Raw genomic sequence first — 27,956 nt, 5'->3', positions numbered from 1 at the left:
TATCTTAGCTAATTACTAATTACTGCCTAGTTACTTGGCTCTCTGGGAGGAGGGTACCAAATCCACCAGACAGTTGTACAACTTTCCACTTGGCTTTGACTCTGTGGGTGGTAATCACAAAGGCACATTCAGCAATTTACACAAAGTCACAGATCATTCAAGCAAAATATGTCTAACTTTCAAACTTTATGTGATAAACAGTAGAAAATTCTAAACATTTAGGTCATCAATCCTGCCATCTTGAGACATAACCTGCATTACCAGAGTCATCTTTCTGTAACTACCTAAATTACTCATTATATCTCAATTAATCAGAGAAAGAAACTTGCAAATCGAATTTTCAACTAGAAACTTCTAAAGAGAATTTTACTTGAAGCAAAATAAGGAAGAAACAGGAAAGATCCAAATCCCAACAGTGAGACAAGTCAAGCTGGTAACAAAGCTGAATCAACAACATGCTTTAAGAGCCCCAACCAAATTAACCCCATGAGCATAGCATTTATACCCGCCGTAACCATGATCCCAAATCCAGAAGCAATTAAAGAAGAAATTAATACACTGGATTACATGAAAACAAAATACAATAAGCAAAGTGGTCAATTCTAACATTGGGTATACATTGTGGACTACCCCCACCAAACTCCACTAAACCTCCCCCATGGAAGGATGCCAGTAGTTCCTAACTGCCAAATCAAGTCTTTCTTCAATCTCCTTTCTCCTTGACCACTCTGCAGACCAGCCCACTTATCTGGGTTCCCTCCTCCCTTGGCTTCCATGATCCTTCTTCGTCTTTCCCTATTACAGGTGCCCTCCTTCTCAGTATTATTCTCTAGCTCTTCTTCCCAGCCCCTAAAGTGGCCATCCCTCAAAGTTCAGGCTTAGACCTTCTGCTCATTTCTTTCTAAATTCCTTCCTACCTATCCTGAAGTCTGCTCTGATCTCTCTCCTGAACTGTAGTCCTATGAGCCTAACTGCTGAAAGACATTTTTACATGAATATCCTGGTATTAATTCAAATTCCCATCTTAAAACTAACTTCTCAAACTTCACTCTTCTTTCATTACGCCCTCACATACATCACACATCACACACACACACACACACACACACACACACCCCACAAGACTGCTGGAACCCCTCCTTACACTACTTCAACATCCTATCCATGCCTCAAGTGTAGCCCAGATTACCCTAGATTATAATCTCTGATTTGTGGGTATGTTTGCTTCCCTCTCCAAGTAGACTGCAAACTCCTTAAGGGGCAGGAAATGTATCTTAATCACCTGTGTATCCCCAGGGAATATTGCAGGTGCTCAATAAAATCTGTTAAGAGAAATTAATAAATATAGATGATCTGTTCCGGCCAAACTGGTCCATTAAGAGTCTCCACCTGTTTGGCATTTTCATAGTCCCCACTCCCCAGAAGTGTCCTCTCTCTGCTGCTGCACCCATGGAAAAATCCTATCAATCCTTTACAAGACTCAGCTTAAATTCCACTGGCACCATGAAATCTCATCAGATGACCCTATTCCAATAAGACTCCTTGCTCATCAGTCTTAAAACGACAGCTCAGTGTCATGAAAACAGGATCTTTGAAGCTACATAGGTCTGGTTCAAAACCAGCCTCTAGCATATGCTACTCTGGGCAAATTCCTAAAGCTTTCTAAAGCTTAATTTTTTTCAGCTATAAAATGAGGTAAATGATACCTATCATAGAGAATTTGGGGAGGATTAAAGAAGAGTAAACCATCTCAAACACAGGAGATGTTCAGGAAATGTTAACTCCTTTTCTCCACCCCACCTCCCTTTCACTTCATTTACCATTCACATGGTGTTTAGGTTGATAATGTATGTTTTGTCTCCTCAATTAGATTGTAAGGATTAGCAAAATCCTTAAGGGTAAGAGCTGAATCTCACTCATCTCTCTGTCTTCTAACTACCTATCAATGTGCCTTACAGAGACAAAATAAAAATCAACAGCAACAAAATTACAGTTACAGTGGATTATGGCAATCAAGTATAAATGGTGCCAAGACTAGAACTGACAGTCATAAATTTTCACCCAATTTAGCTGTAGAATTGTTACATGGCACCTCTGTAATTTTCACTCCTGCCAAGGGCAGATTTCAACAAATGACGGTACAAATTAAAACAGATCATTTTCTAGAGTATGCAGGTTAGTAAGTAATCTTCGATAATAACCTTAAAGGTGATTTAAATTAAATATTACAGTCAGTATTAAAAGAGTCTCTATACATGTATTTATCCCCATGTACTTTCATGCAACTGTTTCCTTTTACATACTCTTTAATATGATTGTAACAGATTTCTTCATACCACTTGTTAAATAACTGAAAATAGATTGAAATTCTGTCCTACCAAGGTTAAAAAAAAAAAAAGTAAAAGCTAATACTCAAGCAAAACTGGTAAGATCAAGATCCAAAATTTGTGATAATTGCAGGTAAAATCTATCAAAATCTCTCTTTAATTAAAATGGTTTCTTTCTGAATTGCTTTCATTAATATCAAGGCTTCAACATCCTTTCTGAACTTACTGGAATGCTTTTTTTTCTATCCTGATTCTTCCTCTACTACATGCTATCTTCGACAGGCATCAATTCCCATGGTTGGGTTTCATTATTTCTTTTAACCACTGCCCCACTTGCATGTGCTAACAAGTTGGAAGAGCTGCAGTGTGCTGGGTAGTAACCTCTAACAATCGGCTCTTCATTAACACTCCCAACCACATTCCCTTTCCCTGAAGAAACTATTTCTACAGTTTTCATAGACTGTGCAACTATAAATCTAATACAAAAAAGCAATTAGTAAGAGAAGAGCATGTGCCAAATACTACACAATTTCAATATTTTCTTGCTTCCAAGTACTTTTTGTTTTGTTTTGTTTTTTGCCCTATGGAGAAGCTTATGATAAGAAACAGAGGCATTCAATTCCATCAGATCAAATCCACCAGAGTAGAGTATATAGACACTTTGGTAGAGGAGGAAAGAGCCAAAAGCCAGGCATCAAAAGACCAAGTTTCTAATCTCAGTTCAACCACCTATTTTATATTATTAGGCAAAACCATAACCTCTCGCAGCTTCAACATCCTCTTTTATATACTAGAGATAATAATCACCATCCCTATTTCAGCAGCTTGTTTCAGAGATTATAAAATCACAGGATCACAAATGGCACTGTGTAATTATAAAATGTGTATATGATATACATGAACATATTTTTGAATAATAGCAATGTCATAGCCTATGGGTAGATAAAAAATAATTTTATATCATGTATTAAAGTCCTAATTAAATACTTCACTAGACAAACTGTTACACCAAATTCTACATACGGTGCATCCAAGGAAATTTTTTTTTTTTTTTTTGAGAAACAGAATCTAGCTTGGATATATATGTTCACAGTCCAGATCATAATTGTTGGAGCAAGTATCATAGTATCATTCTCCAATCTGATGGGCATTGAGGAGGGCACTTGATGTAATGAGCACTGGGTGTTATCTGCAACTGATAAATCACTAAACTCGACCCCTGAAACTAACACACTAATTTAAATTTTTAAAAATCTGGATTTACATTCTTGCAAGCAAATTTTTAATCACAATCATAACATACCTAAACTCTCCCTTCTGGGATCAATCAAACTGAGAGTAAAGAAAGTACTGGAGGTTAGTTTTTCATGCTAAGAATTTCTGCATTATGGTCTTCAAATAAGCCTTCACTATGATGAACTTAAAAGTTAAAAAAAATCCGGAATAACTTCATGATTTTAGATTTTTTTTTAAGGTTAAAAAGAATAGCACCATTAAATTAGCGGATTCCTAAATCATTACTCACTTCCAACTCCCTAAGCAAAGTATCAATATACTTCCATTCTCCAAATAAATTAAAAGATTCCTTATAAATATATACACACACATTTCCTAATTGTGTTTTTATGGCTTTAACTTTTTATATGTGGCAACTTTTGAACTTTTGAAATTGTTTAGCATACGTTTTTTTCTTTTCTTTTTGGTTGCTTGCAATTTTCTACAAGATCTCCATTAGAGCATGATTCTGGCAGACTTTATGTTAATTGCTGTTCCAATTCATGAAAACTGTTTAAAACATGAATTTGAAAAAAAAAAATCTTATTTCAACTATAATTCTGTAGCTAAAATTCTTTTTCTAAACTTTGCAAACATTCTGTGCAATCTAGGTTAGTGCTGAGAAAAAAACTGGATTTAAGTTGCTCAATGTTCTTCAAAAGGTGAAAAAGCATAATGAAACATAAGCTCATCTGAACAACACCCATTTTCAATTTCAACATAGTAAAACTCCTGTTTGTTCTTAGGGCAAATTCAAAACCATACATATTGGAATTGGTTATTACTGAAGATAATGTATGCAATCATAAGTAAAGATGCTAAATTGGCAAAAAGAAAACCATGCAAGTAAGCAAACCCTAACAACATGTGGGACACACCCTCTCAGTATATAAAGGCTTGTCACTGTCCTTGGTAGCAAGCATTCCCTGGGCTAAACAGCATCACCATGTCTGTTCGATACAGCTCAAGCAAGCAATACTCTTCCTCCCACAGTGGGGGAGGAGGAGGTGGAGGAGGAGGATCATCCCACAAAATTTCGAGCAGCAAAGGCTCCATTGGTGGAGGATTTAGCTCAGGGGGGTTCAGCGGTGGCTCTTTTAGTCGTGGGAGCTCTGGTGGAGGCTGCTTTGGTGGCTATGGAGGATTAGGAGGAGGTTATGGTGGAGGTAACTTTGGTGGAGGCTATGGAAGCAGCAGCTTTGGTGGGGGCTGTGGAGGAGGCAGCTTTGGAGGGGGCAGCTTTGGAGGTGGCAGCTTTGGAGGTGGCAGCTTTGGTGGGGGCAGTTTTGGTGGGGGCGGCTTCGGTGGAGGCGGCTTCGGTGGAGGCAGCTTTGGAGGCTATGGGGGTGGATTTGGAGGAGATGGTGGACTTCTCTCCGGAAATGAAAAAGTAACCATGCAGAATCTGAATGACCGCCTGGCTTCCTACTTGGACAAAGTTCGGGCTCTGGAAGAATCAAACTACGAGCTAGAACGCAAAATCAAGGAGTGGTATGAAAAGTATGGCAACTCAAGCCAGAGAGAGCGCCGTGACTACAGCAAATACTACCAAATCATGGAAGATCTTAGACATCAGGTAAGGTTCATATTAAAAATCCAATTTTAAGCCTATTTTTTATCCATGTAATTCAAACAGATGAATCTAAATTAACCACAATGTAGCTATTCACTGTGTTTGCCTATGTTACTTTCTTGCTTCCAAAAACAATCCAGTCTTATCAAAGGTAAATATTTGTGATGAGATGGTCATTGAAATCTTCAGCACATGTGTTGCATATCTTACAGGATGGCGGATTACTGAGAATTTTTTAGGTTTTAATGAGTATATGAGTCCATAGCTAAAATACTAGATCATTTACAAATTCAGGAACTAAAAGAATTATTAAGTGAATCAAAACAAAATATTATTCAGATTGATAACAAAAAAAATATTCATTACCAATGACAAGTAACATGAATTCTCCAGGATGGAAATGGGATAGTTTGCCCCTAGAGAATTTGTGAGTTGTACCTACTGTGAGCCAGCCCAGAGTGTATTCCTTTAGAATATGTATTTAAAACAAATTAAACCGAAAGGTATGAGTCAGTCAAAAGTTGGCTGAAATACATGGAAATCACCCAGGATAAAAGTAGGGGAACACACATGCAGGAACACAGCTTATAATTGCAGTTAGTTTTCAGAAAAGGACAATACAGAAATAGCAAAGTATAGAAACTTCAAGAGAACGAATGACTCAAATTTAAGTATCTGGGTAATCCTGCAATATTTTATATTTTGTAAGATTTTGTAAGAGAACATAAAAATGCAGGTCATCTCTGCCACCATAAAAGCCATATCTGTATCTGATTTCTTTGCCTCTCCCTCCAGATCTTCCAGCTAACAAATGATAATGCCAATATCCTGCTTCAGATCGACAACGCCAGGCTGGCAGCTGATGACTTCCGATTAAAGTAAGCTAAGTGAACACGGCACAACACTGCTGTAACAGATACATGAGTTGCTTTTAACAATGACTTTGGACGCCCACAACAGCATTTACATTTTCTTGAGTTCATGCAAAGTTAAACGGTACTGGAGTCGTCAGAAAATGTTTCAATCTCAATATTACCTTTTGGGCAATATTAAAAGAAAAAAATGCATTTTAAAGTAACTGCTAAGCTTCTTTGCATTAAACCACTAATATCCCTATGTGAATTGGTATACAATAAATGTTGCCATGATAGGAACTCAACTCTATATTTGCTTCTTAAACAGTCTCAGCCCAAGTATACCTCCCATATGTAAGTTATATCCAGTATTTGTACTATGCGTTTTTCAGGTATGAGAACGAGGTAGCCCTGCGCCAGAGCGTGGAGGCCGACATCAACGGCCTGCGCAGGGTGCTGGACGAGCTGACCCTGTCCAAGACCGACCTGGAGATGCAGATCGAGAGCCTGACTGAAGAGCTGGCCTACCTGAAGAAGAACCATGAAGAGGTGATGCAAAAAGTTATACTTCCCCCAGCCAAGAAAAGGGTTCATTGTGGTCATGGTGCAGTCATTAAATTTTTCTGTTCCTCAAACAGGAAATGAAAGACCTTCAATATGTGTCCACTGGTGATGTAAACGTAGAAATGAATGCTGCCCCAGGTATTGATCTGACTGAACTTCTGAATAACATGAGAAACCAATATGAACAACTTGCTGAACAAAATCGCAAAGATGCTGAAGCCTGGTTCAATGAAAAGGTAATTCATCTTCCTTCATAATGAGGCCAGTGGACGTTTGGTTATCATTTCAGATTTTTCTCATCTTTTCCCCTGTTTTTAATACTCTAGAGCAAGGAACTGACTACAGAAATCAATAGTAACATTGAACAAATGTCCAGCTACAAATCTGAGATTACTGAATTGAGACGAACGGTTCAAGGTCTGGAAATCGAACTACAGTCCCAACTAGCCCTGGTATGTTAATAATTCTCTCTCTTGAAATAACTTCTATGCAACTCAAGAGAAAAGAGGGGGTAAGAAAGTAGAAATAAAATTGGAGCTCTTTGTTAACAGGAGAGAAGTCTTAGCGGCCCTGCTCTAAACATGCTTAAGTTAAAATGTTGCCATTGAACATAAAACACAAATTCTATTAATTTTCTTTATTCTTCTATTTGATGTCTTATTAAATGATTAAATAATCTTCACTGTATTTAATTGAAGAGTGAGGTCGCTAAGTCACCATCTATGCTCTCCTCTTTTTCAGAAACAATCCCTGGAATCCTCCTTGGCAGAAACAGAAGGTCGCTACTGTGCGCAGCTCGCCCAGATTCAGTGCCAGATCTCCTCTCTGGAGGAACAACTCCAACAGATTCGAGGTGAAACCGAGTGCCAGAATGCTGAGTACCAACAACTCCTGGACATTAAGATCCGACTGGAGAATGAAATTCAAACCTACCGCAGCCTGCTAGAAGGAGAAGGAAGGTGAATCATTAACATGTTTAAATTATCCCAATTGGTTTTATTGAATGTTCTAAATCGCCAGGTTTTTCCAAGACCCAAAGAAGTGCCAGAGGATGGGAGAAAGGGAGGAGAAGGGAGAAAGCAAGAAAAGGGCGTATGAAGCCACAGCTTCCACCCCCCATGGATATGATTCTTAGGGTCATGTGCAACATAAAACTGTTTTTAAGTAATGGGTTTTAGAATCCATACTTGACAGGGTTTTGGGGTTTTTTTCCCTCTCGAAACACGTTTTGCTTATTTTTAAAGTAACAATAACATGGAAAGCGACCCACCCTTTTTCAAAAAGTTAGTTAACCGAACGGGACCCTTCCTCCTGGTAGTTCTGGGCCCGGCGGCAAAGGCGGTCACGGCGGCCAGATCCCCGGCGGTCACGGCGGCCAGTTCCCCGGCGGCCAGTTCCCCGGCGGCCAGTTCCCCGGCGGTCAGATTCCCGGCGGCCAGATGCCCGGCGGCCAGATCCCCGGCGGCGGCAAGGGCCCCGGCCACGGCGGTCACGGCGGCCACGGCGGCCACGGAGGCCACGGCGGCGGCCAGAGCCCCGGCGGCGGCCAGAGCCCCGGCGGCAGCAAGGGCTCCAGCGGCGGCCAGAACTACGGCGGCGGCATCGCCAACGGAAGTTACAAATCCTCGTCTTCTGGGTCGGTTGGAGAATTCTCTTCTAAGGCACCAAGGTCAGCAGAAACTAGCTGGGGTAATCAGAATTAGTTTTAACTTTCGGTGATGGTTTTGTTGCTTTTTTACGCTCTAGAGCTTTCTAAAAAATTAAAATCTCAAAGAAGATTCCCACTTGCATTTTTTAGCAAACTGTACTCTTGACATCCATCTTGAAGGAAAAATGTCATAGTCCAAGATGCTGTTGCTTAAACGTTGTTCGGAATTTTTTTTTAAGAACGTAAAAAATGAACTTTCTTTTTTTTAATGTAGTTGTTTTGTTTTGTTTTTTTTAGAAATTTTGATTAATTAGTAAGGACCCCACAAATCGCTTAGTGTAAATTCTTTTTTTTTCATGATTCACATACAGATACTAACAAACCCAGAGTAATCAAGACAATTATTGAAGAGGTGGCACCTGATGGTAGAGTCCTTTCATCTATGGTTGAATCGGAAACCAGGAAACACTACTATTAAGCCGCATCAAGAGGAAAGAGTCTCCCTTTACACAGATCATTATGTACAGATGCATGAAAAAATCACCAAAACACTTCAGTCTTAATGGTCTATGGAAATAGGTTCACTCCTTGAAAATAAGGTGTCTAAAAGGTGTTTTGTGGTTTCTGTATTTCTTCTTTTCTCTTTACCAGAAAGTGTTCTTTAATGAAAAAAAAAAAAAACTTTCCTATTCTCATTCACTAATGAATTTCAATAAACTTTCTTACTGATGCAAGCTATCCAATCTGGTCAGAATTGTCTTTATTTAAATTAATTGATATTTTTAACCTTAAAGATTGATGAGCTATAGCCTTTGAAATTTGACTTATCCAGAAATTCTGAAGACAGAATTATTATCATTATGATTTCTCTATTAAATGTTTTAATCTTGTGGGTATGTTGGATCAATGTCAGTAATCTCACAGAGTGGAAAGTCTCTGAGACAGTCTTACTGTTTCTTAAAGATACACAATATATGGAAAACTCCCAGTGCTCTGGCTTTGAATTATTTCAATCCTGAAAATTCTAAAATATCTCAGACCCCAAAGGCAGTTATCGGAAGTTTCACATTTTCTGATTACTTGGCTTCTCACATTTACCTACCCTCATTTTCTTCCCATTCATTTCTGCCCAATGGCTATATAGCTTAAGAGATATCATCCACCACTTACCAGGCCAGTAAAATCGTATCACCCCAACAAAATTATTTGGTGTATATCAGATGAGCAGGAGAAACACTGTCAAGACATGATGATGCTAGTTTTACCAAAGGGACAACTAAGGTCCCTGCCTTCGCCAAACTCTGTCTAGTGATAAGGGCCAAAGACCTGGTACTTGTCAACCCAATCACATCCTTCAGCCACTAAGAACCCAACTGACATTACTTAGTACTCTGCTAGTATATGGAGTAGATGGATTTATTAAAGGCTGGATTTATTTGTTGCCCCTAAGATTACCTTGTGTTCCCTGGTAAATTCCTAGATTACCCATGTCTACCAAATAGCAGCCTTCCTCTGTATCCTTACTGATTTGAGCTTGTTTCCCCCAAGACCTGAGCCTTGGTCCCCAGGTCATTTACTTGGGACTCCCGCTGGGTAAACCCTACCCTCTACTCCAGACTGATGACCAGAGCCATATTTCAAAATGAATGGACTTCCGTATAGTCAAGGCTCCATGACCTGTCTAGCACCAAATATTACCGTAGTTTAGAAACTGTCCACTGTAGTTGGCATGTCTTTTTATGTGGATACCAGCCTCCCTTCTTGGGAGCCAGTCTCCTAAGCTTCACTGTTGGAAGTCCCAACATGCCACACTGCAAAACCCTAAAACAGAGATGATGCTGGGTAAGGCCTCTGGGCTGCCACTGTGTATATACTGACTGCTCTTCAGAAACACTACCTTTTCAAAATATCTAACAAAGTTAGCCAAGTCCTAGGATTTAGAGTAGCATTAATAATCTGAGATGGCCATTCTCCTTATTCTGAAGAAATAAGTGGTTACATATTCAATGATAAATATAAATATGTTACTGTGAGATAGTTGTGTTTGTTATTAAACTTTGTCTTTTTTCACCCATTCCCACCACCACCACCTGCCTAGCCCCCCACCCCAAGCCACGATCTCAGCTGGTCACAGTTTTTCATCTGGTTGGGTGGTAACCCAAACCTTCATTTCTGAAAGGTCTAAATCATGGTAGTCCTGCTTCTTACCTTTCCGTCTTCCAATACCTTCTTAAACAATTATTTATATTACATTTTCTCTGATAAAGAACTACTTTTGGGGCACCTGGGTGGCTCAGTTGGTTAAGCAACTGCCTTTGGCTCAGGTCATGATCCCGGAGTCCCAGGATCAAGTCCTACAACAGGCTCCCTGCTCAGCGGGGAGTCTGCTTCTCCCTCTGACCCTTTCCCTCTCATGCTTTCTCTCACTCTCTCAAGTAAATAAATAAAATCTTTAAAAAAAAAGAAGAAGAAGAAGAACTACTATATGAATGTAAACTTATTGCAGTAATCATTTCTCTGTATAGGTAAGTCATTATACACCTTAGTGTGATATGTCAATTATATCTCAATAGAACTGAAAAAAATTTTAAATAGAACTTTCTGAACCGGACTCAAACTATAGTTTAATAAAGACAGTCTGTCTAAACAAGTTTAATTTTAACAAGGACATTGGTATTTATAGTTTAAAAAAATTATTGTTATAACTATACAGATCACTATTCTTACAACATGGATTTATCATGTAGCTGCTTAAAAAATCCTGTACACATTCTTACAAATTCTAAAGTTGTTACAGAGTCCCGCTGTTTAAGCAGGACAGCGTCCAGTGAGACTAGCAGAGCCAATTCTGGTACTCATGTGGAATCCTACTAAACAGCAAAAGTTTGTCTCACCAGAAGGATTTGCATCATGCTGCTTAAAGCTTTGCACAATGAGTCTGATGTCTGTGATGGCTCAATTTTGCTAGGGCATGGCGAAGTAACTTAGTTACGGTCAGGTTTATAAGGGAAATAGCTTGAGTAAGGTTAACTAAATAAGGTCCACCTAGTATCCCATCTACATTGCATCTGGAGAGTGAGAATTAGGGAAAGAGGTCATTTCTGGCTTTAAGCATCCATTTCAAAATCAACGGTTCCTGTTCTTCATATCCTGGCACTGGCATTTACAAATCATGTAATGTTTGGACAAGTTACTTCAACCCTTCTGAGTCTCAGTTTTCTTATCTATACAATAGGGACAACAGCTACTTAGAGATTATTGTGGGGATAAAATGAGTTAATGCCTATAAAACCCTTAAAAAATGCTCACCATGGAGTAGACACTGAAGAAACAGTATGCTATTTTCCACAGCGAAGAAAACCATCAACAAAATGAAAAGGCAACCTACCAAGTGGAGAAGATATTTGCAAATGATATATCTAATGGGAGCTAATGTCCAAAATAGATAAAGAACTTACACAACTCAAAACACAAAAAATCCAACTAAAAGTGAGAGAAGACATGAATAGACCGTTCTCCAAAGACATATGAGAAGATGCTTGACATCACTAATTATCAAGGAAATACAAATCAAAACCATAGTGAGATAGCATTTTACACCTGACAGAATGGCTAGAATGACAAAGAGAAATAATCAGTGTTGGCAAGGGTGTGGGGAAAAAGAACCCTTGTGCACCATTTGCAGGAATGTAAATTGGTACAATCACTGTGGAAAACAGTATGGAGTTTCCTCAAAAAATAAAAAATAGGAAAACCATATGATCCCGTAATTCCACTACTGGAATATTACTTGGCCATAAAAAAGGATGAGCTACCTTGCCATTTGCAACAACATTGATGGACCTAGAGGGTATTATGCTAAGTGAATAAGTCAGACAGAAATACAAATACCATATGGTTTCACTTATATGTGGAATCTAAAAAACAAAAAGCAGAAACACACCCATAAATACAGAGAACAAATTGATGGTTGCCAGAGGGGAGGGCAGTGGGGAGATGGGTATACTGAGTGAAGGGGAATAGGAGATACAGGCTTCCCAGTTATGGAATGAATAAGTCACAGGGATGAAAGGTACAGCATAGGGAATATAGTCAATGCTATTGTAATGGCATGGCATGGTGTCAGATGGTAGCTACACTTACGAGCACAGCCTAAGTATTGAGTTGTCAAATTGCTACGTTGTATACTTGAAACTAACATAATATTGTGTGCCAACTATACTTCAATTAAAAAACAAAAAATACTATATATTTTGAAAAATATTTTCAAAATATTATCAAAAAAACTGAAAAAGACAGTCCTGAAATTTGGTAATTGCTATAAATTTTTAATTGTGTTCCTTCAATGTATCTGCTTTTATTCTGCCTTTATAATGTGTGCTTCTGGTATGTATTAAATAAACCCAAATAAATGAGGGTTTTATAAAGAAAAAAAAAACCAACAGTATTCTGTTCATCCTCAGAGAAATATGTTTATTGACTAAATAATCTAGTTTCTCCAAAGATGGACATGAGCATCACAATAGGTTGTCAGAGTAGGTGATCATTAACATGGTCTGCCACAGGGTAGAAATCAAGGTCAGGTTGCTGTCCTGGGGCTGCAAAACAAAATTCCAGACAGCAGGAATAGTGGCGAGAGTGTGTCACAAAGGATTAGGACAAATGTAGTCCTACGAACCTGAGGTTCAATAAAACAGAGCCAGAGGTGGAGGTAAGTAGGAAGGACCAGATAATTGTCCCAAAGGTTTGAGAGAGTTGACCATCCCTAAAAGCTACAGCTGTGGTCACCCTCATCATGAGGCAAATGACCCATGCTGCATCTTTGAGTGACAAAGAGAAACAAGTTATCACAACAAAAATAAATCCAGTCTGGAAACCAGGTATGAAGTGTATATATATATATATATATATATATATATATATATATATATACATATACATATACATATATATATATATATATATATATATATTTTTTTTTTAAGGATACTTTTTGAACCAGATTGTCCCACAGAAATTCTGGCCAAAGGAGGAAGGACTCTGAGTTGTCACATTGCTTTTCAGTGTCTCTAAAAATAAAACATCATCTCACACCCCAACACTGAATAAAAGATCTTTGCAGCCTAGTACCAGTTAGAAAGGGAATTATTGTGAGTTAGTACAAATATTAGACATTACCTAGGGGAAGAATTTGAGTAGTGCTCTGAAAATAGGTTTGTCCTTCAGGATTTTAGCAAAGAAAAAAAATCTCATACTTAAGCTTCTAATTTCCTACTCTGAATAAGTTACCTCAGGAGAAAGGCTTAAAAAGCATGAATAAATAGGTTCACAGGCTAGCTGAGCCATGACAAAGCTAATGACCTTTTTGGAAGAAGAACTCTCATTCAAGTTTTGATCTATAGAGCCTCTGGAAGGTTTTCTAAAGTAAGAAATTTGAAGAGAAGACTAGAAAACAAAATGGTACCAAATGCATCTCAGTAGATTGAAAACAGTTGTAAAGATAAAAGCAAGGGGTATGCTAATAAGCACATAAAAGGATGCTCAACATCACTAATCATTAGGGAAATGCAAATCAAAACTACTGTGAGATACCACCTCACACCCATTAGGAAAGCTACCATTAATAATAATAATAATAATAATAATAATAATAATAATAATAATAAAAGAAAACAGCAAGTTTTGGAAAGGTTGTGGAGAAACTGGAATCTCTGTGCTCTCTTGGTGGAGATAAATGGTACATATGCTGCAGAAACCAGTATGATGATTCCTCAGAAAATTAAAAACAAAAGTCCCATATGATCCAGAAGTTTCACTTCTGATACTAAGGTCTCGAAGCGATATTTGTATGTGCCATGTTCACAGCAGCATTTTCCACAGTAAAAACTTGAAGGCATTTGTTTTCTTCCCCTCTGTATGCCCCGCTACTAAAACAGTGCCCTGTGCATAGTAGGTGCTCATTAAATACTTCTTGAACGAACAAAAAACGAATGAATGACACCTCATAGGCAGCATAACTGTAGTCAAAAGTTTCATTTTGCTACTAACTAGAAATTCTGAAAAGAATTTTGTAAGAAATATGTTTATGTTTTTCATTAAAGAGAGATTTTGGCATCATTGAAGTTGCTTTTCTATCTGACTTTAAGATAACTGTATTTAACAAAAGGACCGCCACACTGAATCCCAAGGCCCATTCTGGCCTGACTCACCCTGCTTCATGCTGTGTGTCCCTGAACAGTGCTTGTCCTCCGTTTTCTCATCCTTAAATCAGAAGAAGGAAATCTTTCTTCCAAATTCCCAGATTCTTTGTAAGCTTCAAACGAGATAATGTACAAGAAATCCCTTTGGAAGCTGTAAAGCACCATATAAACGTAAGGAAATCTTGTCTTCATACTCATTGTGCTCTGGAACGTTGAGAAGATAAATGTTGAGGTTGCTTCTTACTAGGGGCTTAGTAATTTCCAGCTGCGGGCTTGCAGAACCCAGGCTGAAGTGGCGAGTCAGCCCCAAGCAACATCCATTTGCAGGCGAGTCCTGCCCCCTGGTGGAAATAGAAGGGCAGGGACAATGGCGGTGAACAGTGTGGGATCACCAGGGGCGATGCTAACCAGGGAAACAAGTTATTTCAATTTAAGTTTTTTTTAAAAACACCTTCTTTCCCTTTTTTTGTCACAAAATGTCCTTTGGAAAATTTTTTTTACATATGCAGGATGCATACACATTACACCAATAACTTGTCTAATTACTATTTACAGTTAATCAGGCACTGACAATTTACAATTCTTCAGATATTTTAATATTCTAATTCCTATTTCAATTTCAATAATTCAATAACTTAAGAGAATAATTTCACAATTAATATAACATGTTAAGACTACTAAGGGCAATATATAAAATAGGTATTTGTATGGGCATGGATCATTTAGAGAAATTATTTGTATCTAAAATACACTCATGGTGACAGAATCTCTAGGCTATCTAGAACATATGCCAAGTCTTCACCCAGCATGTTCCTGGTGACTCTGTACAAATCATTTAACATTTGTGGGTCTCGGTGGCCTCATCTGACAAAGAGGCTGAATTAGGTAATGTCTAAGGCCCTTTGCTGCTCTAAAAAAAAAAAAATCCTACAACTTTGCCCAGAAAATGCATTTAAAGACCATGCGGATGACAGCCACAGAGCCAGCTAGCCAGGCTTCAGAATGCTTGTGCCAGCCCAGTTCCAGGAGACACCTGACTGATCTGGAGGCAAAACAATTTTATACCTGTCTTCTCCACAGAACCAGGAACCAGTCAAGCCCAACCAAATCCCTCCTATCTCTCTTTTTCCTGTCCTCTCCACCTTCTTCACCCCCACCTTCCTGGCCACTGCCTCACAAGGAGGCTCCTCAGGTCACTTCCGGCTCACCTCTCCTGCCCTCTCAGCTGGGACCCCCCACCCCCACCCCGCTCCCTTCCACACACATACCCAGTCATTCCAAACTCTTTGACACAGAAGGCTAAACATGATCCAGCTTCTGCCTGATCCTGACCATACATTTCTTAAAGACTGGACCCATATCTTTTTCATCTTTGCATTTATTTACCATCATGTCTTCATTTTTGCATTTAGCTTTGAACACCAGCCATAGTGGCCATATATGTTCAACAAAGGAATCAGTTAATACTTACTGTTATTGTTCAAGGTAATACATAGATGTCACAATCATGGTCAGACCAGAGAAGTTACCAGGATCATATTTTTTTAAATAACACAATTTTTTTTTTCCCTGGCAGGATAAAATATGTGTTTCTTTAGTAAATGGTTCTTTATATACCTCTCTGGTAATTAAGACCCTACTGTAGCTAGCTGATGGTACCCTATCACAATCTTACTTAACTTTTAAAACTTTATAATATCTGGTGCCAGATAATGATGGTATATTCCTAGGGTCTAGATGAAAGTAAAGGATTACTCACCCAAAATTAGAAGTTAAAATAATTAACTTAATATAGAATGAACCCTGTTATATTTAAGATAACAAATATCCTGAAGCAACAGCCAGAGATGTTAGACATCAATTTACAAAAAAAAAAAAAAAAAAAAATCACCTAATTATACATAATTTCATGCTAATCGGAATGATGCCATTTTTCTTCTGGCATGCATAACTCAAATAGAAACACCCCAATAATTGTGTATAAAAGCCCAAAGAAACCATCAGCCCATGATATTCTGTTCTCCTTTGAAGTTACAGCTATCTTGTTACAGACAAGGTGAACGTTGCTCATTCTATCATGTCTCTCCAATTTTCTAGTGGGTCCAGGCATATCTGGTTATGGTCTGGAACTGGATCTGTCAGACCATCCAGTGGAGGCTCGGGCTTTGCAGGCAGCAATGCATGTGGCAGCTCTGTTGCTGGAAGCGGATTTTCCTGTGCCTTGGGAGGGGGCCTGGGCAGTCTTCCTGGGGGGAGCCATGCTGGTGGTGTCCTTGGAAACGCTGCTTGTTCTGGCTTTGCTGGAAGTGAAGGGGGACTTCTGTCTGGGAACGAGAAGGTGACCATGCAGAATCTTAATGACCGCTTGGCATCCTACCTGGATAATGTGCGAGCTCTGGAGGAAGCAAATGCTGAACTAGAGAGGAAAATCAAGGGTTGGTATGATAAATATGGACCAGGATCTTGCCGTGGACTTGATCATGATTATAGCAGATACCACCTAATCATCGAGGATCTTAAGAATAAGGTGAGAAATCACAAATCTGAAGATACTCAAAGTATTTAAAACTAAGATTGACCTAGCAAAAGACACAGAACATGAACAGGAAATGCTTCGTAACTATTATCTGTCATTTATGTTCATATTTATTTATTATTTATTTTCATAAATCATTCTATTAGTCAAAAATAGGCACTTTGATGCATGAATTTCAAGTAGCTTAAATGTTACTGGTTTTGAAATATATTCATCGATAAGAAAATGTTGCATTCTAAAAGTTAAGTGAGTAGACGAGAAGAAATAACCACATTTGTAATTTTTAAAAATTAACACTTTAAATATTTTGGTTGTCACTTAAGGAAATAAAATTTTTATGCAAAAGTGAATCGTGTCACATTTTTTATTTCCCCAAGATAAATTATGAGAGCGGGCTTATTTGTTGTGTCCTCCCTTTTGGTTTCTCCTAGATTATCTCTTCTACTACTGCTAACGCTAATGTAATTCTGCACATTGACAATGCCAGACTGGCTGCTGATGATTTCCGGCTAAAGTAAGTGATAGAAAACAATCACTCTCTAGAAAAAGTTTCCTGTCTATTTTAATATGCTATATAAAATTTCAATTTCATCCCAAGTAGAATAAACTATAAAAGATTAAAGGAAGTAATGCATGTTATAATATGACAATACCCTATGACACAAGGCATGTTCTTACAATCAGCTACACTCACAATTTGTATATATTTATTACATTCTTGGGACAAAATATCACTGTATTTCTATGCCTGCCTGGAATAGTGCCAAGCACAAAGTAATAGCTCATAAATATGCATCAGGTAAGGAAAAATAGTCACTAAGATAAAATTCTAAAATGGGGGGGCACCTGGGTGGCTCAGTCAGTTAAGCATCTGCCTTCGGCTCAGGTCATGATCCCGGGGTCCTGGGATCAAGCCCCAGATCCAGGCTCCCTGCTCAGCTGGGAGCCCACTTCTCCCTCTTCCTGGCTTGTTCTCTCTGTCACTATCTCTATCTCTCTCAATCTCTCTAATAAATAAAATCTTTTAAAAAAAATCTAAAATGGCGTATTTTTAATTAACTGGGATCCTTTATCAGAATTTGTGTCACTAAATAACCGCCAATTTCCTTGCACAGAACTGGGTAAAAGGAGTGGAGGAAGGCATTCACTGCATACTTTTATAACATTCTGGGGGCACCTGGGTGGCTCAGTCGTTAAGCGTCTGCCTTCGGCTCAGGTCGTGATCCCAGGGTCCTGGGATCGAGCCCCGCATCGGGCTCCCTGCACAGCAGGAAGCCTGCTTCTCCCTCTCCCACTCCCCCTGCTTGTGTTCCCTCTCTCGCTCTGTCTCTCTCTGTCAAATAAATAAATAAAATCTTTAAAAAAAAAAAAAAAAAAAGAATTTGTGTCACTAAATAACCGCCAATTTCCTTGCACAGAACTGGGTAAAAGGAGTGGAGGAAGGCATTCACTGCATACTTTTATAACATTCTGAGTCCCATTTCAATTTCCGATGTGCTGCTTAAAGCGACTGAGGTTTTATTTTTCTGCCTCTTGAGGTTGTCTAACTGGTGCTGAAATTCATTTAATGCCCGCCAAGGTATGAAAATGAGCTCGCCCTTCACCAAAACACGGAAGCTGACATCAACGGGCTGCGGCGAGTCCTGGATGAACTAACACTCTGCAGAACTGACCAGGAGCTGCAGTATGAATCCCTGAGCGAAGAGATGAGGTACCTCAAGAAGAACCATGAAGAGGTAGGAGAAGCTGTACTTCTAGTCAAATCGTGATTCTGTACATTTTAAATACTTTGGGGGGGACTTTAAATTATAACAGTGTTTTGTGCTCATTATAATAATTTAAACAATGCCAAGGCATACAGAGAAAGAATTTTCTTTCTCCTGCTCTCTGCCCTTCTAATCTCATCCCCCAAGGCTATAAATATTAACCATTTGATCTGTACCCTTCCATTTTTTAGGCGGATAGAACAGCCTATCCTTTTGAAAATGGTGCATTGCTTTTGCATTGATACACCCGTCTTTGTTTGCACTAGATTACTTCTTTCATTCATAAAAGCCTATCCTGAGGTCCACCTTCTCCTAAAGACCTCTCTGACTAGGAAAACATGTTTTCTCCACTTAATGAGCCTGGCTTTGCTTGAATGATGAACCCTGCACAATAATAAACCCATTACCTGACACGTTATACCAGCCCGCTTCAAACCCCCTAGGGGGGGAAAAAAAATGCCTATCCCCCAAATAGTCTCCAAAACGATGGATGAAAAATTTTCGGAAAACACCCTAAGACAGGTTAGAAAAGCCTAAAACACCAGCTCTACTTGCCCCCAAGGAGAGAATTATGGGGGACGGAAAGGCCAGGAAACATGAAAAGAGAAAGAGGGCAGAGAGCTGGAAAGGCAGGAACGAGGCAGAGCGATTTTGTGCACTGACCATAACCTGCCCCTCGAGTCCCGCTCACGTTTCCCTGCAGGAAATGAAGGCGCTGCAGTGCGCGGCCGGAGGGAACGTGAACGTGGAGATGAACGCGGCGCCCGGGGTGGACCTCACGGTCCTGCTGAACAACATGCGGGCGGAGTACGAAGACCTGGCGGAGCAGAACCGCAGGGACGCGGAGGCCAGGTTCAACGAGAAGGTGAGGCCGCCCACCCAGCCCCCGCCTCCCCCCGCCCGCCCGGTGGGTGCAGGCCCGCTCACCCCTCTGCACCCCACCTTGCAGAGCGCCACCCTGCAGCAGCAGATCTCCGACCACGCGGGCGCGGCCACCTCGGCCAGGAACGAGCTGACCGACACGAAGCGCACCTTGCAGACCCTGGAGATCGAGCTGCAGTCCCTCCTGGCAATGGTAGGCGAGAGAGCGCGGGTCAGCCTGCATTTTGTGACTCTCGCGGAAACCCTCCTCTTCTTCCCTGTTAGAGCTTTACCTCCAAAAAGAGAGCTGGGAAGACAGAAGACACTGAGACACTCAGACAGACAGACAAAGCATTTCTTCCTCCCTGAGGTCACTGAGGATTTCCTTCCTGGCCTCTGCTCAGTGTCCCTTTCATGAAAATAGCTCACGTTTCACACCGTCCCTTCCTCAGGCCGGAGAGCAAGCAGCAGGGGTATTACCCCGCCTGAAAATTAAGTGTCACGCCAATGTCAGGTGGCCACACAGGTAGACCTAGCATCATCAGCATCTCCTTGTACTGATGAAGGCCAATTAAAGCCACTTGGTGCTTGTCATCAGGCAGAGGAAAAGAGGGTACATATGTGAATCGCTATGAGCCCTGTCAGCCCCTTCATCCCCACCCACCTCACAGAGCTGGGCATTCAGCCAGCTTGGCACCTATTGCCAATTATTTCAGAGGTTACCATGGAGATAATCCAGGACTAAAAATGGCTTCCCTTCTGGTGTATGAGCTGGCAGCACCCAAAAAGCTTGATTTTGAGAATTACCACATACCTGTGGTAACAAGGGTTCCCATCCTCATCAGGGGTTTCATGCTTCCTGAGGACTGGAAGTTGTAACCCAAAGAAAAGAGCCATTATTATACAAATGAGTGCAGTGAGCAGAGAAGGTAAGGATGACTCAAAACTACAGGAAGACCATTTTGATTTAGCCACCCTAAAAAGGTACAGTGCTCTCTTACCATTATAAGGTTTAGATTAGAGACTTGTTTTGACCACTGACTAACCCCCAACTTAACCAGGGTGCCCCTCTCGTCCTGACCCTGGTCACCACTGCTGGCTGGTAACCCAACCCTCCCGCTGCCACTCTGGGCTCCTGGAGCCCTGCTCTCTGCCCCGTTCCCTTCTTCCCTGCGACTAGGACCCCGAGGACCTGTGCCAGCTGCTATATCCCTGAGCACAAATCTGCCCTCGCGTTTCTGAGCTACGTTGAAGCAAACGAACTCCCAAGTTCCCAGATCAAAATGGAAGCATTTTCACGTAGGAGATGATGTTAGAAAGTAGTTAATTCTGTGCAACCGGGAGTACCATGGTTTGGGCTCCAGAGATAATCCACACAACATAACTGAATTCTAGAATAACAGTGAACCTAACTACCGTGCTTGAGATTCTTTTGTCACAGATGGATTCTAAGCAGGATCTTCTGTAGTTTAGTACACAAATCACGTGTAAGTTGGGACTGGTCTAAATATGTAAACTTTTCCTATGCTTCCTGTAGTATGCAAACTTGCAAGTTCATCCTGTCCTCCTTCCGTATCTACAAGCTAACCTTTACAGGGAACAGCTGTAGAGATAGGGATGCTGTGCCCTTTGATTAAGAGGAGTATTAGCAACCTTAAAAAGGGATGCCAGGGGCACCTGGGTGGCTCAGTCGGTTAAGCATCCGACTCTTAATTTTGGCTCAGGTCATGATCTCAGGGTTGTAAGATCGAGCCCCTCATCAGGCTCTGCGCTGGGTGGGGAGCTGGCTTGAGATTCTCTCTCTCCCTCTCCCCTTACCCCACCCCCTCTCTCTTCCTCTCAAAAAAAAAAAAAAAAAAGGAATAAAATGAATACCATATGAGAATACATCAGGGAAATTAAAGTTTTGAACAGCTGAGCACACACCTCACTGATGTCTTGCCACTTGGTGCCTCCTCCTCCCCCATTACCATGCTGTTCACCTTCCACTCCTTTGCCCTGGAGAGCCCAGCACCACCCATGTAATGCACCAGTTGGCCAATTTATTAAGTCAGTGGTTCTTAGCCCCATCAAACCCCATGTCCGCCTGTTATGATGAATATTTTATAACTCCCTCTTTATCCTAGAATGAAGTCAATAGAGGATATATTTAGCAATACAAAAAAATTTTAAAAACCACGATAATGCCATAACTGCAATAAAAAGGAAAACTAAAAGTATTTTTAAATAAAATCTATTTAATATGTAAACACTTGGGCCCAACGACCCCCAGGACATGTAATGAGAGAGACAGAGGCTTACCCTTCCCTTGATAAGTAAATTTTTATGTTAAACAAGGTAAGATCAGGAGTGGCTCCACACAAGAAGGACAGGAAAATGAAAGAGTGCAAATGGGGCTGGACCCTCAGATAATAACTAATATCAGGAGAAGTAATAACCACCCAGAGGTACTTACCTATGATAAGGGGAGAGGAAAATTACTTTAATTGAAGTAGACATCTCATGATGAGACAGATGACAGGCTGTGCAAGAGGAAATGAGGAGGTATAATATTCATAAGAGTAGTGGGGAAATAACGACCTGGAGCATACTGTGAAATATATCTGTTGTGTTGAAAGCCCACCCCTGGTAAGGCATTCATTCTATCTCTAGTGCTTCATGAAAAGGCCTCTGAATAACAACAAGCAAAGCCCGGACAGATCAGAAAAACAAAAAGCAGCGTGCAAGGCCTTGGAGCAGTGGTGGGGTAGGTCTCTGGAGACAGGAGCAGAATGAGATTGAAAAACAAAAACGAACCCAAAAATAAGTATGTAACTTCAATCTATAAAATTTCCAATATGATTTCTTACTGCGCTGTCCCCCAAAAAGAGTTTTAATGTGTAGGTTGACCATGATAGGAAATATTACCTAAATATCATGAAAGTCCGTTGGAACAGTCAAAAGTCTCGTGGGCAAGGGTCATTTATGCCACATCAGGTCCTCCAGCGTGCCGGGCCCCCACCCGGGGAAATGCCTGTGACTTCCCCTTCCTCTGCACCTCCCCTGTTGTTGTGACGAGCCCCATAGATCTCCAAAACTCACCTAGGAAGCCATGCTGCTGTTTGCTGAGAAGCTCTGGTCTGCATAGTCCTCAAAGTGGCTTCATCCTTGCTGTGACATCCCCTGTCCTCAGAAACACTCCCTGGAGTGCTCCCTGACCGAGACCGAAGGCAGCTACTGTGCACAGCTCGCCCAGATCCAGGCTCAGATCGGGGCCCTGGAGGAACAGCTGCACCAGGTCAGAACCGAGACGGAGGGCCAGAAGCTGGAGTACGAGCAGCTGCTCGACATCAAGGTCCACCTGGAGAAGGAAATCGAGACCTACTGCCGCCTGATTGATGGAGATGGGAAGTAAGTAACACCATTTGAAAATCCGGCATTTTACCGGATAGGTTTTTACCTCTTTTAAGCCACAGCTATGGACTGTCCATCCATGTTCCATGCCTCCAAGCCTCTTCTTCTTCATTCCCACTGCAGAGACGTGTGTCTACCTCTTCCCTCTGCAGTCATCCCTTCCATATTTTATACATCACAGCCCCTTCCTCATCTGCTTTGGATGACCCCAGTCGTCCCTGCAGAAGATCCCATTCGGTATCCATGTTCATCATTGTAGGTCTCAAGATTACCCCCCACCAGGCTTTACCCATCTTTCACTCCGTTCCTAATATCATCAATGTTCTGAAATAAATGTACTCTATACAAACCCCCAGGATCTATATGCTCCCCCAGGAGCATGCAATTCTTGATCTCAAGGTTGTGAGTTCAAGTCCCACATGGGTGTGGAGATTACTTAAATAAATAAAACACTTAAAAGAAAAAAAGAAGTAGGTGCGCCTGGGTGGCTCAGTCAGTTAAGCGTCCAACTCTTGATTTTGGCTCAGGTCATGATCTCAGGGTTGTAAGATCCAGCCCCTCATTGGGCTCCCCACTGGACAAGGAGCCTGCTTAAGATACTCTCTCTCCCTCTCCCTTCGCCCCTCCCCCGCCTCTCTCCCTCTCTAAGGAAAAAGTATTATTTTCATTTAAAAAAGTATATATTCACATATGTGTATATAGAATATATTACGTATGTATATGAATATGTATATATATTCTCTGTAGGTTTTAAATTCTTGAGTTTAAAAAAAATCAAATGAAAACAAAGTAGTTTTATATCCTTTCTTTAGAAGACATTTAATTATTTTCACCTCCTAGACACAAAAATTTTAATATTTTCCTTTACAGAAAACTAAGATCTGTTTTTGGCATACAAAGTTCCCTTGAGTTCATGTTCATCATTTGACTCAATGAATATTTCTTAAGTGATAACCCGAAATATTAAAGAATAAACTGGGGTGGGTTTTTTTGTTTTTTGTTGTTTGTTGTTTTTTGTTTTTGTTTTTTTGCAGCTCATGCTCCAAATCAAAGGGCTTTGGATCAGGAGGCTCAGGGAATTTACCTAAAGGTAATAAAATCTAGTTCTGTTTCTGCTGTAAGTACTTTCACATTAATGGCAATCATATACTGTGGCAACATCTGTATTTAAGTAATTTTAACTAAAGTGCCCTGAACTTAAAGTATTATTTTAAGTGGATAAAATTATCCCAAACTATTATAATAAATCTGTACATGCTCTCTCACCGAAGTGTACATAATATGTTATAAACAGCACTGGAATTCTTCCTCATGTAATCTTTTAGCTGGAATATGTGTATTCACAGGCGTTTTATTTCTAGAATTACCCAAAACCACATTGGTAAAGACAGTGGTTGAAGAGATAGATCAACGTGGTAAAGTTCTTTCATCGAGAGTTCACGCCATTGAAGAAAAGACATCTAAAATGACCAGTGGCAAAACAGAGCCAAAGGTTCCATTCTAGCCGCCATCGAGAAAAAACAATCTGGGGAAAAGGATCCTATACAACTGCATTATTCTAAATATCAAGGAAATTAAAAAAAAAAAAAAAAAAACTTTCTACCCTTACCAATAATTTACTTAGCAAAAATACTTGTTTTCTTAGTTAACTTTTACAGGGTCTTGGGCATTTGTTTTCAAATAAATAAAAAAGTAGATGTGCACTTATTTCCATTCACCCATAACTAATAAACAATTATTTAAGATTTATTTTTTTTCTACATCTCATTCACGGGCATTCATTTATGGAATCTATTTTCATTGCCTTTCACTCTAGTTTTAAATAATAGTCAATACCATATGGCATTTAAATATTAATATTCACTAGGTATAATCTTTAAATATCTCACCATTTTGCATGGGCAAATAATCTGGGAAAAAAATCAGAAATTCTTCTGTGATTGAAAAATCCCATCACTAGATGGCGCATTCCTGGTATTTTACCAATGACCTTACCAAACTCTTCTGGAGATCTGCATACTTCCCAGGATACTGTTCCCCATATAATCAGGATTAACTCTAGAAAGATCCACAGCAATGAGCCTCATGTGAATGACTTTTTTCCTAGAGCAAACTCCGTCGAGCCCCAGATAGCAACTAGTTCAAGCTTAGCAGGCCATAACGTCTCTATTTCAACTTCTTGGCCAAGACATTGTAGCAGAAAACAGCACAGACAATAGGTAAATGAATGAGCATGACCGTGTTCCAATAAAACTTTATTTATGGACACTGATACTCGAATTGCAACTAAGTTTGATGTATTATGAACTATTATTCTTCTTTTGATTTTTTTCCCAACCATTTAAAAATGTGAAAACCATTCTTAGCTCATGAGCTGTACAAAAACAGGTGACAGACCAGATTCAACCCACCAACACCTGGTCTAGAACTTAAAATCTCATGAGGTTGATGAACATTATGGTTATTGTGTCTTTCTATGTTTCTGGCTCAAAATGTATGGTAAGGAGTCCTAACAAACATTAAATTCCCTAAAAGGAGAGCAGCTCTCCTATTTCTGTAATATGTGGCCTGATTCTAATAAGAAGCTCCAGTGAAGGCGGGACTTCTACCCAACAAGGCAACAGCCACATGGGAGTTCAAAGAAGTGGCAAAGGATGGGATGCTTTCAAAATCTTGAGCCAAAAGGTATCAAATGAAGCAAATACTAGAAATTCATGGGGAAATAATCTCCCAAATATACAGTGTACAGGAGCAGCTGTATAATTTGCAGGGCTAAGGGCAGGATGAAAATGTAGAGTCCCTTGTTCAAAAATCAGGGGGAGAAAGTGTCATTAAAGGCACTAAAATATAAAGTTTTTTCCTTCCTTCTGCAGTCATGCACTCTGCTTGTCATGGTTTGTTTTTTCTTTTTTAATTTGTCATTTAATGTCATTGTAAGTAAATAAAAATTAAAATGTTAAGTTATTGGCATAATTTTTGCCATTCATTTTTATATTGGGAGATACCCATTTTAAATTCAAATATAAGAACACTTAACTTGTGTACAGAATCACCAAAATAACACAATCCATATTTTGTGGCTGATACATGTGAAGGGAAGGAAAAATTCTTCCTCGACTCTTCAAGGTCTTCCATCTAGACTAAGAATTAATTTACATGAGTCAGATTAATTGGAGAAAAAAATGAAGTCTTAGTACGTGTGCACAGAGACCCAATAATGAATTTGAGACCCAAAGACTGACCAAGGCAGGCAGTTTTTATACTTTTTAGACAAAGAGAAAATAAATCTGTGAGCAATTGACAGTAGAAAGAAAACGTAGCTTTGGGAACTTCAGTTAGTAAAGAATTCTAAACAGAATTCAGGCTGTGGTAGTAAATCAGTAAAAAGTAAGAAGAGTTGTTTATACAACCATCTTGGCTCTAAATTTTCCATCTTCGGTAATAAGGACATCTCTTTACCTCTTGGTATAGAGAGGGGAGGGTATGTTTCACATGGGAGATTTATTTCCTGCTTTCAGGGGGACAGAGGAGGTCTGAGTGTCCTTCTTGTACAGGCTATCCCTTAAGTAGCTTTTATTTAAAATAGTCAATATGCCAGGGGCACCTGGGTGGCTCAGTTGGTTAAGCATCTGCCTTCAGCTCAGGTCATGATCCCGGAGTCCCAGGATTGAGCCCCACATCAGGCTCCCTGCTTGGCGGGGGGAGTCGGCTTCTCCCTCTGACCCTCCCCCCTCTTGTGCTCTCTCTCTCTCACTCACTCTTTCTCAAATAAATTAATTAAATATTTTTTAAAAATTAAAAAAAATAAAATAGTCAATATGCCAAGGTGGCATATTTTGGGGCAGCCTGCCTTTGGTTGGCCCCTACACATGCATATGTATTTTGTTCTTACCAAAACAGTGGAAACACTGCACCAAACCAACTCAATGGGTTTTCTTTCACTCCTTTATCTGCTCACATTCTGCCAACACTACCCACCATTGGCATACCGATGAGTAAAAAAAGACAGGAAAAGATGCTGTGGGTTACCCTATTCTTCTATAGCACTGTTTTCAGCCTGAGTGGTTGGCTCATACAGGAATGTAACAGTATGTGATAAGGTTCCTTGGTAGTTCCTGTTCCTTAGAACACCATTGCCTTCTTTCTGCATTTGAAACAAATGCCATTTGAATAGAAAACCTCTCGGGGTTGTCAGAAACCCTACTTACTCAGTCATAGACATACTTACCTTGCAGTTGCTTTGAGTTTCAGCAAACTCCGCAGGATGGGTGCACCAGAATGCTGTGCACCTGGGCATTGCATATGCTACATGCTGCTGAGGCAGTAAGGAAAAACTGCAGACAAATGTTATTTCCATCCATACTCCTTTGCTCAAACGCTTGTCCCAGCAGGCTTCACTTACAAGACACAAGCTCAGGAAATAAAATTATTAAGAATACCAAGTTGGCAACAGAAGAGCATTAAACCAAGTGTGGGGTCCTTCTGAACAGGAGACCGTGTGTCCTGCACAGGTTTCACGCTGATGAAGCCAGCCCTGCTTATCAGGTGTGCTCATAACACATTGACTTTAAAAACACTGTCTTCATGGTGATCAGCTTTTCATGGTGTGATACTGTGAATTATAATAAGAAATATATTTTTGTCCCATTCCTGGCACAGAGTTCCTAAAACCCTTGGAACTGCCAAGATGTCCAGAGCTATCAAGGTTCTTTTGTGATATTAATGAGGTGACTTTTGGAAAGCTTATAAAGAAACTAAAGATGGGGGTGGCTGTCAGTTGAGCCAACCATGTGAGTAGAGGTTTAGAACTTTCAGTCCCACCCCCAACCCCACCTCCTGGGAGGGGAGAGGGGGGTGGAGTTTGAGTTCAATCACCAAAGGCCAATGATTTAATCAACCTCACCTATGTAAGGAAACTTCCATAAAAACCCAAAAGGACGGGGTTTGCAGGGCTTCCAA

At 40.1% G+C, this 27,956-nt stretch overlaps 2 protein-coding genes and 1 long non-coding RNA gene across 4 annotated transcripts in view; 2 read left to right on the top strand and 1 right to left on the bottom strand.

Annotated features, from left to right (window-relative positions):
* Positions 1 to 14,733, bottom strand: part of LOC144381020 (uncharacterized) — a 38,147-nt gene extending 23,414 nt beyond the window's left edge. Inside the window, exon 1 of the long non-coding RNA XR_013445422.1 lies at positions 14,451 to 14,733. This is a non-coding gene — a long non-coding RNA (uncharacterized LOC144381020). The remainder of the gene's footprint in view (positions 1 to 14,450) is intronic.
* KRT10 (keratin 10) lies at positions 4,510 to 8,979 on the top strand. Of its 2 annotated transcripts, none has more exons than XM_078065712.1 (8): positions 4,510 to 5,178; positions 5,971 to 6,053; positions 6,422 to 6,578; positions 6,668 to 6,829; positions 6,920 to 7,045; positions 7,335 to 7,552; positions 7,912 to 8,262; positions 8,613 to 8,979. In XM_078065712.1, exons 1-8 carry the CDS (start codon positions 4,549 to 4,551, stop codon positions 8,617 to 8,619), a joined length of 1,734 nt encoding a protein of 577 aa, XP_077921838.1. In that variant the 5' UTR covers positions 4,510 to 4,548; the 3' UTR covers positions 8,620 to 8,979. The 2 variants fall into 2 exon arrangements, with proteins under 2 accessions (XP_077921838.1, XP_035937372.2); XM_036081479.2 differs by having other exon boundaries at positions 7,912 to 8,282.
* A 1,785-nt stretch (positions 14,734 to 16,518) lies between the features above and the next one.
* Positions 16,519 to 24,757, top strand: KRT28 (keratin 28). The gene is made up of 8 exons (XM_036081476.2): positions 16,519 to 16,968; positions 17,409 to 17,491; positions 18,557 to 18,713; positions 19,447 to 19,608; positions 19,693 to 19,818; positions 22,777 to 22,994; positions 24,032 to 24,087; positions 24,359 to 24,757. The coding sequence occupies exons 1-8, from the start codon at positions 16,519 to 16,521 to the stop codon at positions 24,499 to 24,501; spliced, it is 1,395 nt and encodes a 464-aa protein (XP_035937369.1). The 3' UTR covers positions 24,502 to 24,757.
* Positions 24,758 to 27,956: the final 3,199 nt, after the last annotated feature.

This window comes from Halichoerus grypus, chromosome 2, assembly GCF_964656455.1.
Source record: "Halichoerus grypus chromosome 2, mHalGry1.hap1.1, whole genome shotgun sequence".
Lineage (NCBI taxonomy): Eukaryota > Metazoa > Chordata > Mammalia > Carnivora > Phocidae > Halichoerus > Halichoerus grypus.
Note: the sequence above shows the minus strand (reverse complement) of the source record. Positions and strands in the feature narration are given on the sequence as shown.